We start from the raw sequence: 14,837 nt of genomic DNA, 5'->3' as shown, positions 1-14,837 counted from the left end.
AGTTCACATGGTGGTATTCAGTCAAAGGTTGGACTTGATGGTCTTGGAGGTCTTTTCCAAAATTTACAATTCTACGATTCTATAAATATGTCAAGTTTTAAATTAATGCTAACTTGCCTCTTGTACAAGTTAGACGGACATGACTGACATACACAGTTTAGTCCCAGGACTACAAGAAGGCTTGAATTAGAGGGAAGGACAGAAGATGGTGATTTGGTCAAAATTAACTGTGCATGGCAGTCAAAAAGCTATGGGTTATCAAAAGCCAAATGTGTGGCCACAGTGACTGTTTGTCTGTGATGGTCTTAGAGACTCAGAGCTACTCATACTATTGCACCTTCAAGTGCCATTCTTCCACTGCCTGGACAATATCATTGGGGTGAGAAAAATAGACAGGGTGGGAGCAAAGGGGCCATGAAAGAGGCCTTCACTTCTGCCTTCACTAATGCTTAGAACATAATGAGTTTGCTCTTATTGTGACCAAAATATCCACGTGACCAAATGGTCCATTGTGACCAAAAAATGATCCGTGAAAATAAGCATCAATGTGATAAAGGGAAAAACGGTTCCATAAGAATGACATTGCACCATCAGCCATTGATAAAATGCACAGAAAATCCATCAGATTAGGGGCCAGGCCTTCAGTTTTCTTCTGAGGCAAGGAAATGTAGCTCTTGCCTAACATTAAAAGAGTCATCCTTCAAAGGACAGAAATCCACATACTATTTTTTCCCCATTGAGTTTATGCAGTAAGCATAATCTAAGCCACTCTCCCATCCCTAGAAGTATGGTACCAGTCTAAAAATCTCATTCCTGACTGACATCTCATACTTGTGATACATAATTTACCTGATAAGGACTACAATAAACACTATGGAATATATATTGAAGACCTGTTCTTTTACACTCATATTCTTACTCATACTAAATTACACTTTACCCTGCAAACAATTCTACTAAAATCAATAGATTTCCTGGCAGTATGAAATTATTTTCAGTGTAAGTAAAGGTACTCATACAGTCCATGATAATACTCCCTATTGGGACGATGGTCTTTTAATCTACATACAAAGACAAAACTTGGGAAAACTGTCCAGTTTGAAACCAAAATTAGGCAACAGTCTGCTAGGTCAATGATCTACCAATTAAAGAAAAACCTCATTAGTAGGATTTAATGGGTCCAGAGACACTATTCAATCAATGATCCGCTAATATTGGATAGATTTGCACCTGAAAATGCAATGCTATGACTCCAAAGGGGCAGTTATAGACAATCAAATAAATCATCTAATCACATGCAGTAGTACAAAGTGAACCTTGATGGAGACAGCGCAGTGAGTTTTTGTTAGCCTGTCTTAAATTCCCAGTCCATGCTGTGCTTTTTTTCTACATGTTATCAGTAACAAAGGTAAAGCTTTGAGGCCAACCAAAGTACCAACCCTCTCTGTAAATTAATGCAAGTCTGTCCTGGCTTATTTTTAGGGGAAACATTTCATTCTCCTTATGTTGTGTCATCATCTGCTTTCTTCTCATTTTCCTTTTCCAGGTTGATAGTAGCAGAAGAGAATGATTCTGGTTTTGCAGTAAATAGGTCTTCAAGGCAATAGCAGAACAATAAGCAGTCTCATTTTCAGAGTCATTTAGAAAGAAAAAAAAATCAATTATATCTTCAATCATAATGAAACTAATAAGAGATAGAACTCAGAATGTTCTCTCAAAAGAAGCCATTTTTTTTTACTTCTACACATATGGCTCTTCAGGAGGCTGAGACATATGACTGAGACAGGGAAATACAGTTCAAAATTTGTAGGTGTCATTGATATGAAAGTCTTGGGAAAGGAACTGTAAGCCCTTTGTCATTATGAAATTTCAAGCTTCACTTTGTAATGGCCAGTTTGGAACAGTTTTCTCTGTAAGCCAGTGACTTCTGTGTTTCTCAAATTGAGTGAGATCTGAAGTCTCTCAAGCTTACCCATGACAAGAGAATTAAAAATATATACAGTAAGAAAGACAAGGACAAGGGCTCAATTGCCTCCTCACCAGTTTCAGTTAACAAGATGGTTCAAATGAGCACCCTACTGCACATCCAGGAGGACTGAAAGAGAAATTTGGGCTTAATCTTTCTGGAAAAGAAATAAACCTGTAATTAGTGTAGAAGAACCTCACAGATATCAGTAAATCATTCTAAGTTGGAATTGCAATTGTCTCATCCCCAAGTCCCTCTGTCCTAATGATACTCCTGATGATTTGGGATTTGTCTGAACTAATGGAGAATGTGAGCCTGAGCTAGTCATTTAGAAGCAGGTGAGGCACCTCTTCTCCATAGCCTAAATATTAGATGTTTCGGATGCCTAAATCAGAATAGATTAATTACATCCTAAAAGTACTTTTCCCCCAGTTATTAGAAAAGAAACTCAGAGAAGATCTGTGCCCTGGAGCAAGTCTGTTTTAACATATTCATGTTTTAACCCATGCTGTTTATGAGGCAATCTTCTTGGTATATCAGAAATAAGGGGACAGTACATAAAATAGACCCAAGAAGTAATCAAAATATGATTTTTTAGCCTAAAAATAGCCACTAGGTTATTCTCTGTCCACCAAAGCATTCAGTATATTGCTGTATCTGAGCTCTGCTGATCTCAGTTGTTCATATTACTAGAGAAACCTCCATCCCACATCCCAGTCTTAGTCCAGAGCTCTTCTGTCTATTTCTCCCAGCAAAGGGAGTAATTGCGGGGGGAAAAGGGTTTAAACAAGTAGATATTATTTAAGATTAATTTTTATGTTTTGATTAATCAGAAAGTAAGTAACAATGTAAAAGAACCAGGGAATTTAAGGTTCAGGATTCACAGCCAAAATTAGATGATGGAATAAAAACTGTTATCTCAGCAGAGCATTTATTCTTGAATGGGAATTCTATGTCATATCAGTGTTGCCTTAAATAGGGAGAGCTTGTTGAAGCACAAAGTGAACTTTTTTTCAGTGAGTAATAAGTATATTAAGTCAAAATCTGAGGTACATTAAATATCTAAGTGTTCTGTGTTTATGTGTATTTGCATATATACAGAGTATTGTGCACCGATATTTTAGTATATTAAATCAAGTTAGAGATACAGTCATGTATTGTATTGGGGCCAAAAAATAAGTATGTAAAGCTGCTTTACTATAAAGATGTGGCTTCCCATTTCAGTGGTCCAATGAAGTGCGACTTTGGGATGGTAGGTCATGGAAATTCAGTCTGAATTTGCTTCAAACCTTTGTGAGAAGCATCCGGCTACATCCAACTTTGGAATCCTACCTGGTTTTGTACAATTTAGTACTGTACACATTTCTGTTTGCTAAAATTTAATCCAAACAAAATTTGGGTAAACAATTCTTCATCGGTGAAAAGTTTTAGGTCTCTGAAGTCACACTTCTTTTGGACTCCTTTTGAGAAATTTATTAAAACTATTATAACCTTTTTTTTGTCATCATTGAGGTGTGAAAAGGATTAAATCCATCTTGACTTCTTTTGGACTTTCTGCGGGAGACTGTTTTGCATCCTTTTGTTACATGCATATTGAAATTCTGTAATTCTTTGATTGCAGCTCTGCCAGAAACATCATTCTAAAAACTGTAAAGGATCCAAAATGCAGTGGTGAAAGCAATTCCTGACACCTCTAGCAGAAAAGCACTTTCTTTAATTTCTGTATCTCCAAACCTTTATTCAACATTAATAGTTTTAGTTCATTTTGGCCATAATCTTACATGCTCCCAAACTCAGTTGTGTTTTATTTGACTGATGTACGTTTAACTGATTTTTTGTATGAAGTACAGTGCTGACTCTTCTACAAACTTTTCAGTAAATATAAAAAAACTTTGTAAAACATATTGACTATTAATTACCAATGCAACCTACATTATTTAATAAGAAACTTTAGCTGCCTTAGGCACTGGAGAAATAAGAGATGCTGCTGAGAAATACTTTTTGTTTAAAAATGGCACTACATCATCGGGTATGCTCAAGTCCTAAATGTAGTGGAAGATGAAAACTTACAGTTCTGAATGGCTCTAATTATTAGAAATAGTTACAAGCATCACATAATTTACACTGTTTACAAGGCAAACAGAAATGGCAACAAATAATACTAGCTGTGGAATTCAATAAACCCTTGACTTTTAGAAATTTCAAATGAGAAGAAATTTTCATCATGTTTCAGCATGTTTTGTATGATTAAGTAGTCTGATTTCTTTAATGGATATATTGACTAAAGTCAATGAAAACCACAAGCTTTCAGTACTGGTGAAAACCAGGACTATTTTTGTTAAAGACAAATAAAGATTTAAGAGACAGGTATGACTCTATATAGCATGTTGCTTATTGTGTCAAATAAAACCAGTCCAGAAAATGACATGAAAAGCAACATTATTTTTGCCAAACACAATTTAGCTGAAAATCTCTGGTAAAATCCTGTTCTGAAGAGGAAAATCTTGTTGCCCATCCAAGTTTGGAGGAGAAAGAGAACAGGTTCCTTTATAAATCTTGCTACTGAAAACACTAGAGGCTTTCCCAGTCATACATGATTGAGAAGGGATTCTGAGACAGACAGGTACTCACAAATCTAAGCTTATTCTTGAGTATCTGGTCTGTGAGTCAAAGCCAAAACAGCTTTTTGAGGCTGATCATTTCTCTATATAAAACACTTAAAGTCTTAAGTTTTATTGCAAGTGACAGAAATATATTACTAATTATTTAGGCTCCCTTGCTGCTTTTGGAGGGCACTTTACAGAGAAAAAAACATGCTTTTTGAAGTCCCAGACACATAAAAGAAACATGGCAGACCACTTCTACTGACAAGCTAACAGGCACATAAATTTCTGGCTAGAACTTACTCAAATGAAACTTAGTAAAACTTTCATAAAAGAATGCAAACTCTTTTTGTTATTGCTTCTCATTCTTTACAGCTCCAAATCTCTCCTGACCCACAAAATAGCTGTGCATTGTTAGTCTAGGAAATCAGTTGTGCCAATTATCAGTCTCATTACATCTGCTATTTCAGGGGCTAGAACTATGTGTTTACCTGAGAATCTCATATTTCATTAAAAAAGTAAGATCCTGGATCTTGCCCTCATGGTTTTCTGTGGAAAGCTAGAAAACATGAACTCAAGGGACTTAAAAAGGAGTAAAAAGCATGAATAAATAAAATAAACATATGTTTGTAGCTATGACGAGCTCAAGAATTTGAAGTATTTTTTTATTATTATTATTTTCTTCTACATCCTGTGTCCAGTCTACATTTTGTGTTGCAACAGAAGAAATAACAGGAGTCAGACACCCGGGCTTCCCCCTTTACAGCTCAGCATCTTGTGCTCATTCTTTCTCCTTTCTTGAACAGAAGCTGTGCTTAGGCTACACTTGACTTTCTGTGAAAACCTTGAAAAGCGGTTTAATCTCTATGTATTTTATTACCCTCATTTCTAAAAAGGGGATGATAACAATACCTGCCTTAAATGTTTAGTGGGGCTTAGTTCAGTAATGTTTGTGCAGTATGTAGAGCTCCTTGACTGGACAGTACTATAGAAATTATAAGTATTATTATTACAGAGGAGTGTTCCAAAAGAAAATAATACAGTAGCCAATTGTTTAATAAAAAGAGCGCTCAAATTTATATGGCATGATTCTCTATAAAAAAGCCTAAGAAGTCGAAATAGTTTCTTACTAGTGAATTTAACAACTACTCCTTCCTCCACATCACTCTCATCTTGGGTCCCAGCTGCCTATGAACTACACATTCAATTCATCCTCCAATTTCAAAATGGAAGGAAAACACCTCAAAAAATGGAATAACTGTTTTTCCTAAGGCATAAGTGTAATTTAAAGCATAACATTATGGAATGAAAATCAACGGCATTGTTGAGTTTATTTTATTAAAAATGTTTCCCTGTGTACAGTGGCTGTGTGTATTGGGATGGTGCATCACAGTAAATTTCCATTAAGAAACAATGATTCACTTACCACAGTGAAAGCAGTAATAAGGTTAAATTCTTAAGTTAAGTGGAAAGTAAGTCAAACTAAACCCCAGCAGGTTTTCTACTAGTGGCATAGCTAATGTTTTTGAAAATGTTCTAAATGTTCTTTCTCAAATATATGTATTATACATTGCAGTATTGTTAATTATATCCATTTTCTCTTTTATACACTTCCCCAGGAGATCAGTGAAGAATGGAAAACTTACTTATAGTGGATTTCAGATTTAATGAGACAAAGATGGTTCAATATATATGACAAAATGATGTGCTCTCACCATATATGATGGGTAATTATTTTTTATACTCTAATGGCTACTATTTTGAAAATAATTAATGTATTATTTGTGTAATTAATAGATAGTCAACCAAGTAAGGAAGTACTCTGGCTGCATCATGGTAGCTGTTTAACGTCTAACCTTTTGGTTAACGTTTAACCTTTTGGCATATCATGTCATATACGTATAAAAAGATTTAATTTGAGAGATTTATGCACAAAATAAGTAAGATTGGTATGGTATTTCTCTGTGTGTGTGTGTGTGTGTATATATATATATATATATATATATTTAGATTTAAAAAAAGCTTGCCTGAAATTAGATTTTAAAATACATAGTTCTGCATTTAAATAAATGCCATAATTATCTACAGAAATAAAAATGTCCAGCATTGCCTATGGAAAATATGCATCTATTGCTGTGAAGTTCTGCAGGTCTTTCAACAGTCCTTCCTAATCGCTCGCTTTGAAGTTTGCTGATAGATCAAACAGAATCATCATGACCTTTTTCCCCCATTAGCAGAAAACTGCAAATCATTAAAAAAATAGTATTGATGTCATAAGAAAACTTAAAATTGCTTTCAAATGGACAAGTTCAGGAGCCTGAAAACCACTGACTTTATCTACACTGACACACCCTTCTCACTAATAATCATGATTAGAATATGAAGAGTTAAGGAATGACTAACTGGGAAGAAAATAATATTTCTGCTGTTGTTTTCTTGAACACTTGTACAAAAAAAAAGGTACATTCAGAAGTGTTGGCAACATACTCTTTGAGATGCATATTTAAGAAATTGTCCATCACCTTGACAGTGCTGTTGTCCTAGACACCGTGGTGTACTAGTAGAAGAGAAAAAACCTCTTTACCTCTAAAGCTTACAATGACTTGTGATTCCTTTCTTATTCTTTGGTCAAAGATCGCTTGTAGAGTAAAGCGACCTGTAATGATGACTTGGATGAGGGTTTATTTAGAAACTATGAACAGAAGAAAATGGCACAGTTCTACCAGGTGTGTTTGCTAAATTAGCCCTCTTTCCTGAATGTTACTATTACTTGTGGGGAATGGAACAAAACATGCAACCTCCACTAAGTCGACTGCAAAGCTGAACACTGGCCTGCGATTGAAAGAGCTTATCATCTGAATAAAGCATTGTGGCTACAATCTTTTCCATCCTTTCTATAAATCTTCAGGCTTAGGCTTAGGATGTGGCCTAGATTAATGCAAATCTCGTAGGGTATACGTCTTTTCCACGTATCTAGTCACCACAACCTTGAATGTTTTCTCATGTATGCTAAATTTAGCTCACTGTAATTGTTACCTCAGATAGGCTGTTCTTGACTCATATGTGCAGAGATATAGGTTATTAAACTGATGATCACACAAGACCGTAATTACCTTACGCAGAGAGTGAAATTCAGAGTGAAGCTTTTGTGATAAAATTCAGCTGCTTTTTTTTGCCCCTCCCCATTTCAGGGGGGTTGGAAATAGATCATCTTTAGGGTCTCCTCCAACCCAAACCATTCTATGATTCTATATTTTACAGTGAAGTCAAAGGAAAGAATACTATTGCTTTTGCAACCGTGGTGCAATTAGACCTCTAAAGCCTCCTTTAGCAAAAAGTATTTCAAAAATAAATATTATTGTAAGGATTCAATAAAATAAACATGAGCAAACACATAAATGAAGATGAAAATATATAATTAAATATATACATACATTGCATTTTGTTATGTATAAGATAAATATTTCATCCCACCATAAAGAAGAGTTTCTCTACAAAAGCTATGATAGTTTTTTTATTACCTTAAAATATTGCAGTTGTTTCTCAGCATTCATTGTTCCTTCATTTTCTTGTCTCAGACAGGAATTGAAGATGAAAAGCTCTGTATCTCTCAGCCACCCTTTCAGCTCTTTGATCCTGACCTCCAGCTGCCTTACCAGGCTGCCGCTTTCAGGCGAGAGCAGGTCACGTGGACCTAACCCACTGTGCCCTACCATTGTGTCTTGGATCTTCTCTCCTAGGGTTTTCTAATGCATCAGATAAAAAAAAACATAGATTATTATGTACCAAAACATATATAGGTTAATGTGAAACAAGAAGAATCTGATAAATGACTAGAGATGTGGTTTTTTTAATAATTATGACTAATATCAACCAATTTCATTCTTTGTTTCCTTGTTTCAATACATTTCAATTTTCATACCCTTGTTTCTCACTTATGCTGTTCTCTCTGGGTCACTGACTTTGCTAGAAGGATTATAAATCAGTGTTTAATAAGAGTAATTAGGGACAGAGGAGACAAAATGCTTCATAACTTTGTAAACTAGTTACTCTACAGAATTTGTCTGCGGCTTTAGACACTTAGGCTGTAAGAGTTGCTGGTTTCTAGGCAGCAACAGAAAATATGACAATCACTGAGTTCACCAGACTCCTATCCAGGGTACCATTTAAATTTTTGGAGAAACACTGAGATTTTTTTTGAGGTATGACTGTTAGGTTACAATTCCCATACATGTAACCCTGGGGCAGTTAGGTGACAAAACAGCTGGTTTGTTTTTAAAAATGGATGAACTCATTCAGACAGCAAAAATCCTCACTGCTCCTGAACATAAGGCCACTTTTTTAGGCGACCAAATTCGAATTTCAGTTCTCTGTGTTAAGCATCCACTTTAAGATAATGGACCAGAATAAACGTTCGCCTCTTATTGCTAATGAAACTAATTTACTCCAGCTTTTCAAAGTAGTATTTCTAATAACAGAATCACTGAATAACATTTTGATAGTGGACGCTGGGTGCTTAATGAGTATTCTGAAGAGGCCAGGGATAGAAAGTTACCTTCCTTTTCAGTATTTTGAAAGGCAATCCTTTAACTTCACAAGAGAGATGCCTGCTTCTTCTATGCCAAGCAGTATTTTATCTGACCTATAAGAGGCTGTCAGACTGACACTTATTATAAGCACTAGATCTGTGTTACTGATTGTAGAATATTGAATATACACTGACACTCACATCCAATAACCTTTTAAACTGATAATTAGTCATGGTTAATTGTTGTAGCATGAAGATACAGTTTTAGGTGACCCAGTATGTCTGTCTGTTGAAAGTGCATGCTGTAGAAAGTTACTGGAATATAATTTATAACAGTGAAATTAGCTTCCAAAAATAAGCTTTAAAACAAAAATAAAATTAGAGCAACAGATATTAATCTGCTATGTGGCATTCTGTAAATCACGTCTTTAGGAGATCATAACTGAAGAAACATGCTTTCTTGGCAACACCCTTCTATTTTCATGGTGCAAATATTGATAATTTGAAGACCCTCAGTGGAATCCAGCACTAGCTATTGTTTTTATGCTGCAACAAAAGTAGCAGCAGGAGGTGAAATCAATGCCCTTGGAGGGTAGGGTCACAAAAAAGAATTTATTGCCACTTTTTTGTTCTGGAACAGTTTGCAATCATAAATTCTTCATAAACAGAATACTTCAGAGAATGGTCCGTCTTCATAAATATACGACAGAGGACATCAATTTCATTTAATTCACAATTTGTGTCAGCACAGCAGATGCCAATGCCTGCCTTGATAGGGTTGTTTAATATGCAATTGAGACAGAGTAATATTCAGCACAGGGGACAAAATTTCACAGATTAAACTGTACGCACCACTGACATTTCATTCTAATGTATTTCCATTCCACAGTGTTCACCTTAGATGAAAGTAATATTAAAAACCATATCCCTCTATTTTGCCATTGTTAGAAGTTAAAATCCTTGTCTTTAATTTTTTTCATGCCAATTAAAATGTAATCATGCCAATTAAAACAGTATGTCTAGTGCTGTTAGTTTCTGCAGAGGTTTTTATTAAATTAAACAAAACTCTATCAAACTCTGCTTATTATTCATGAAACTGCATTTAGCAGAAAAACTGTAATAGTTATACTTTATTTTTCTGTAAATGCTGAAATTAATGGTAAAACTTAATCTGGAAGTATATTTTGATTTTAACATACTGAGAAGCAAAGGGTTTCCAATTTTTTTAAGACAGTTTTCCTAGATTTTAAGAACTATGATCTTATTTCATAGTTTTAGATACTACCAGATTTAATCAGTGTCACTGAATTAAGATGATTAAATACCCTGAAATTCATAAATGTAAGGCTTACATCTGAAATTATTTTAAAAATAAAAGTTGTCATGATCAGATGTAAAAGATTGGGTTAGTATATATTTTTTTAATCAGTAAATTTATTAAGTTGAAAATGCTTATGGTGATGCTGCAGATTAAAATTTAAAGTAATAAGCTCACTGGTCATAAGGCAAATTTTAACATTTTCTGACAATTTGCACATTTAGAAGCAACTCTACTTAACTAAAAAAGCCCCACCCTCTGAAATGGCTATTGCATTACCACATAACATTAAGTGACACAGCTCAGTATTTAAAATGCTGTTGGCAGGTTGCATGTATAGCTTACTCATAAAATATTAGAAATACTTTTTGGACTAGGATAATAGCATGCAAAACTATGCAATGTATTGCTAATATCACACATCTATAATTAATCATTTAAAGTAATTTATAAATTTATCTTACCCTTGATTTGAAGTGAAGGCAATTAAGGAGAGAAGTGGATGGAAAAATATATAGTTTGACCTCTCTCCCTCAGCTGTTTTACAACAATAGGACAATAGTGTCTCCTGCACAGTGCCATCACCGGTCTCTGGGTAACAGAATCTCTATATTGCTTTTTTTGCCAGATTCTTGTATCTCACTCTTTGGCTGAGACCCAGCCCATCATAGCGTGAAATGAATTACATGAAACTTTTTTGGCTTTTATCAAAAGTGAGATGAATACAACAGCATGAAACATATCCTGGCTGTATTCTCAGCTTCAGGTATGCAGATTCGTACTGAATCCGTATATTTGTTTTTGAGCCATCAGTGTGACCTGAAATATGCAGTGACAACCCCACTTTTCATCTTAAAGGTATAGTAAATAGTTAAACAGTAGATGTCTCTAACATGTACCTTCAGAATAAATTCTATTAACATTCACTCAAGCATGACAGTCAGTGTATATCAGATATACTGCATTATAGTTGACTTGGTGCATACCCGTAATACATGGCATATTTTACTTACATTTTTTATGTATTAAAGAACTAAAATTATTAAAGTCAGACAGGAGACAAGCATGGAATAAAAAAAATCAACAGAAGAGGAAAAGGCTATGGAGTTTTTATAATAGAATGAGTAGTTTGTTTGAAATGTACGTGGTGGATTGAAAGAGAGAGATATTTGTGCTCCAAATTAGAAATCAGACAGACAGTGTACTTCAACACACAAAAATGTACACATAACCCACAAACAGTAATAAAAATGCAAATACCCCAAGCAGTTCCCATTTTTCATTAATTGAATCCACTTTTTCAAGGAGATCGTTTGGTAGTAAAACACCACTTTTCTTCAGAGCTTCAACCTTACTAAGCAGTTCCATCTTTTTTGGGTGCCTGATTGACATTTCTACATTGTATCTCTAAAAAAAGAAATAGATAGTATTAGTTGCTGTAGAGAGTTTTCTCCATAAAAAAATCAACTTTAATTGTACTTGGTTATGCCCGTGCTCTATTTGATATTTTCTAATTTTATTTTTTTTAAGCACAAACTTCTCATAACATAAGAGATTTGGGTACCAAGCACATAGACTTCTGGGTGACACATCTATGCAGGCAGTTAGCAATTGATTACACATAGTAATGTTCACTCTCTCACAATATTCACTTGTACAATAATACCCACTAACCATCTCCCATCTGAATCTTGGTCTGCTCTTGCCTCATTCAGGTTAGTGGTATCTTATTTTTAAAATATGCTACTTTAGCAAGTTACGCTGAGGTTCTTCATGGAAAACAAACCAAAATGAAACAAAAAAACCCAATGAAATAATTTCATGCTTATGTTTCCTCTAGAGTTTATTTATTCTCTCCCCCATTGTGTTTTCTGTGTCACACATGGGCCTGAAAATGTGAGTTTGACCTTCGAAAAACAATTAGAAATAGCTCCCCTAAAACACAATACCAGTTACTTGATTTTTATTGCATCAACCAACAGGAACAGTGAACTGGCCCACATATGAGAACAGCCACAATGTTAATGCAGTCCAATAGTTTCTTCAGGTTGAAAATACCTTCTATTTGTGTGCACTGCTATTTATTGTTTAAAAAAAACAAACAAAAAACCAGAGAAAACAATTATAAAACTGGAAGCTTCTTTCAGAAATTCTGTCATAGGACTTTCTAAATATTTAGGTCTCTATTATTTACATAGTCTATAAAAATGTATTTTAATATACAGACAAATTGGAAAATAAATATTTTTCTTAAAACTGTATTCTCCAAAAACCTGACTTCTCTATTAAGTATATAGTTATTATAGTGTTTAATTATGTTTTCATACTTGGTACAGTAAATAAAAAAAAATAAAATTAACACATAAGCATCCATATATATGTACCCTCCATATAGTTAAGCTAATTAAGTGTGAAAAAATTCATTGAAATGGAACTTCTGATATGGCCAAAAATGTGCCTTTTACTGAAAGAAGAGTTCAGCACATATACTTGCAAAGGTGTTTACAAGACATACATAAATTATGCAAAGCTATTAGAAAATTGCTTCCTAAACATTAAGTTTTCTTTGCTTCAAATTCAGACAAAAAAACTGCTATTGCAGCTCATACTGAAAATGTTAATAACTGGGCTAAATATAAAAAAAATTAAACTGGAATTATGAATGTTTAAAACATGGGTGCCTTTGCCAGATCCAAGAGCATTCTCTGTAGGAAAACAAAGAAAAAATACAATTGCAGACAGCTTAAAGAAAATAATAAAGGTGTGAAATCACTGTTTCAGCTATCAGGTTCTCAGCATTTCCATGCATATGTTTGCATATTGTTAGTTTCATATTTTAATCTCTCATTTACACAACACATGCACATCATTTGTATTATGTAAACTTCAGCAAATATTAGTCATTTGTGGATCATAGAGCAAATGTTTTAAATGAGGTGATTTAAACCATTTCTCATTATTAATGAACACTGATCAGGTGTCTGCGTATCCAAAATTGCATGAATATGCATGGTAAAGCCCAAGGAATTGTTTATAAAGAACTTGCCTTTTGACACTCGGTGTGCTGTAGCTGAGGTTTGAGATGTGTACCACTGTAGGCAATACCTACCAGGTTGGGCACTAGGGCTGGACCCACCAAGAGGCAACACCATTTTATTTGACTGATGTGTTCAACAAGTACGATTCCTGGTCCTGTGTTATTGCCTTCTCGGCTAGAATGGCTGCTGGAGGAGATTACAATCTTCTTTATGTAATCTGATGTCTATTTAAAGATGATATAGCCGAAAAGGATTTGCATAATTATTTCCATAAGTACATGTAATATCAAAGGGAATCCAGAGCCCAATTTGCTAGGCACTGAAATCCAGTACGCGCGACTCCCTTTCTTTTGTCAAGTGAATTAATAGACTGAGGGAGTCCTCTAGCTGTGTGTCACTGGTGCAGGCACAGCCACTTACTGCTCATCACCTGCTCTAGGCTGGCACCTGCTGCTGCCTGGACTGGGGCTAGGGATGTTCCTGGGCAGTGCAGGGCTGATGATGAAATAAAACACACTGCATGTTTCATAACTACAGTGCTCTTGTTAACACAGAAACTGAAGACATTTCATTTCATTTTGGACTAGATAAAATAATTCACTGCTGCATAATCCAAATAGTGTGACAGATGTTATAAAAGGTTATTACATTAAAAACTAAATAAGCTAGGTTTTATGTACGTGCTGTCTTTGTCGCCGTGTAATCTACTGTATAAACAAGCATGATGAAAGTGCTGATTGATAGAAAATGCATTATACAGTAACAGTAAAAGATGAGAGATTTCAGTTGATTATCAGATGTATTCGTATATGACTGAGAGTCAGTATTGTTTCACTCCTGGATATTTAACATGCATTGTGTATTTTAACTTAAGGAAAGAGCTTAACGTACAGGAGGTACAGTTTGAGAACTGATAACATGAGATGCTACTGCTAATGCTATTTTTTAATCCATTAAACACCTACACTCTGAGCGGTTGCATGGAAAATTAGCTACCAGCTCTATCAGTGCTGCACAACCCTAGTCTGGTAGGACTACTTAATCCTGTGGTGAGAAGATAATTTAATCTAAAGATTCATTCTTTCCTTGGCTTTAAGTGAGCAAAGACTGCTCTATTGTGACAGTCTGTGGATGTTATGATATAGATTACTGTTTAATAGCCAAAAATGAGATTAAGGAAGTTAAGATCACAGGCTTCTCACAATAACCTCAATAATAAATAAATGGGTAATATTTAATTTCCCACAACACCTGCCACATAAACTGGGGGGAAAAAAAAACCAAACAGCAATGTACTGGAAAAACTGCAAAATATTTACAGCATGATTAGCTGTGTGCATGCATGTCTGGTTTTGTGTTCCCGAGGACACTCTAAAGAAATCCA

The 14,837-nt window shown here is 34.8% G+C and overlaps 1 protein-coding gene across 3 annotated transcripts in view; it reads right to left on the bottom strand.

Annotated features, from left to right (window-relative positions):
- Positions 1-14,837, bottom strand: part of AKAP6 (A-kinase anchoring protein 6) — a 208,238-nt gene that overhangs the window by 29,342 nt on the left and 164,059 nt on the right. For all 3 annotated transcript variants that reach the window (XM_058849044.1, XM_058849055.1, XM_058849064.1), the window contains exons 10-11: positions 11,676-11,822; positions 8,091-8,315 (exon numbers count right to left, since the gene is read on the bottom strand). In XM_058849044.1, coding sequence (XP_058705027.1) covers positions 8,091-8,315; positions 11,676-11,822 — 372 coding nt within the window. The remainder of the gene's footprint in view (positions 1-8,090; positions 8,316-11,675; positions 11,823-14,837) is intronic.

The sequence above is a fragment of the Poecile atricapillus genome, chromosome 1 (genome assembly GCF_030490865.1).
Source record: "Poecile atricapillus isolate bPoeAtr1 chromosome 1, bPoeAtr1.hap1, whole genome shotgun sequence".
Lineage (NCBI taxonomy): Eukaryota > Metazoa > Chordata > Aves > Passeriformes > Paridae > Poecile > Poecile atricapillus.
This window is presented reverse-complemented; position numbering and strand designations above follow the sequence as displayed.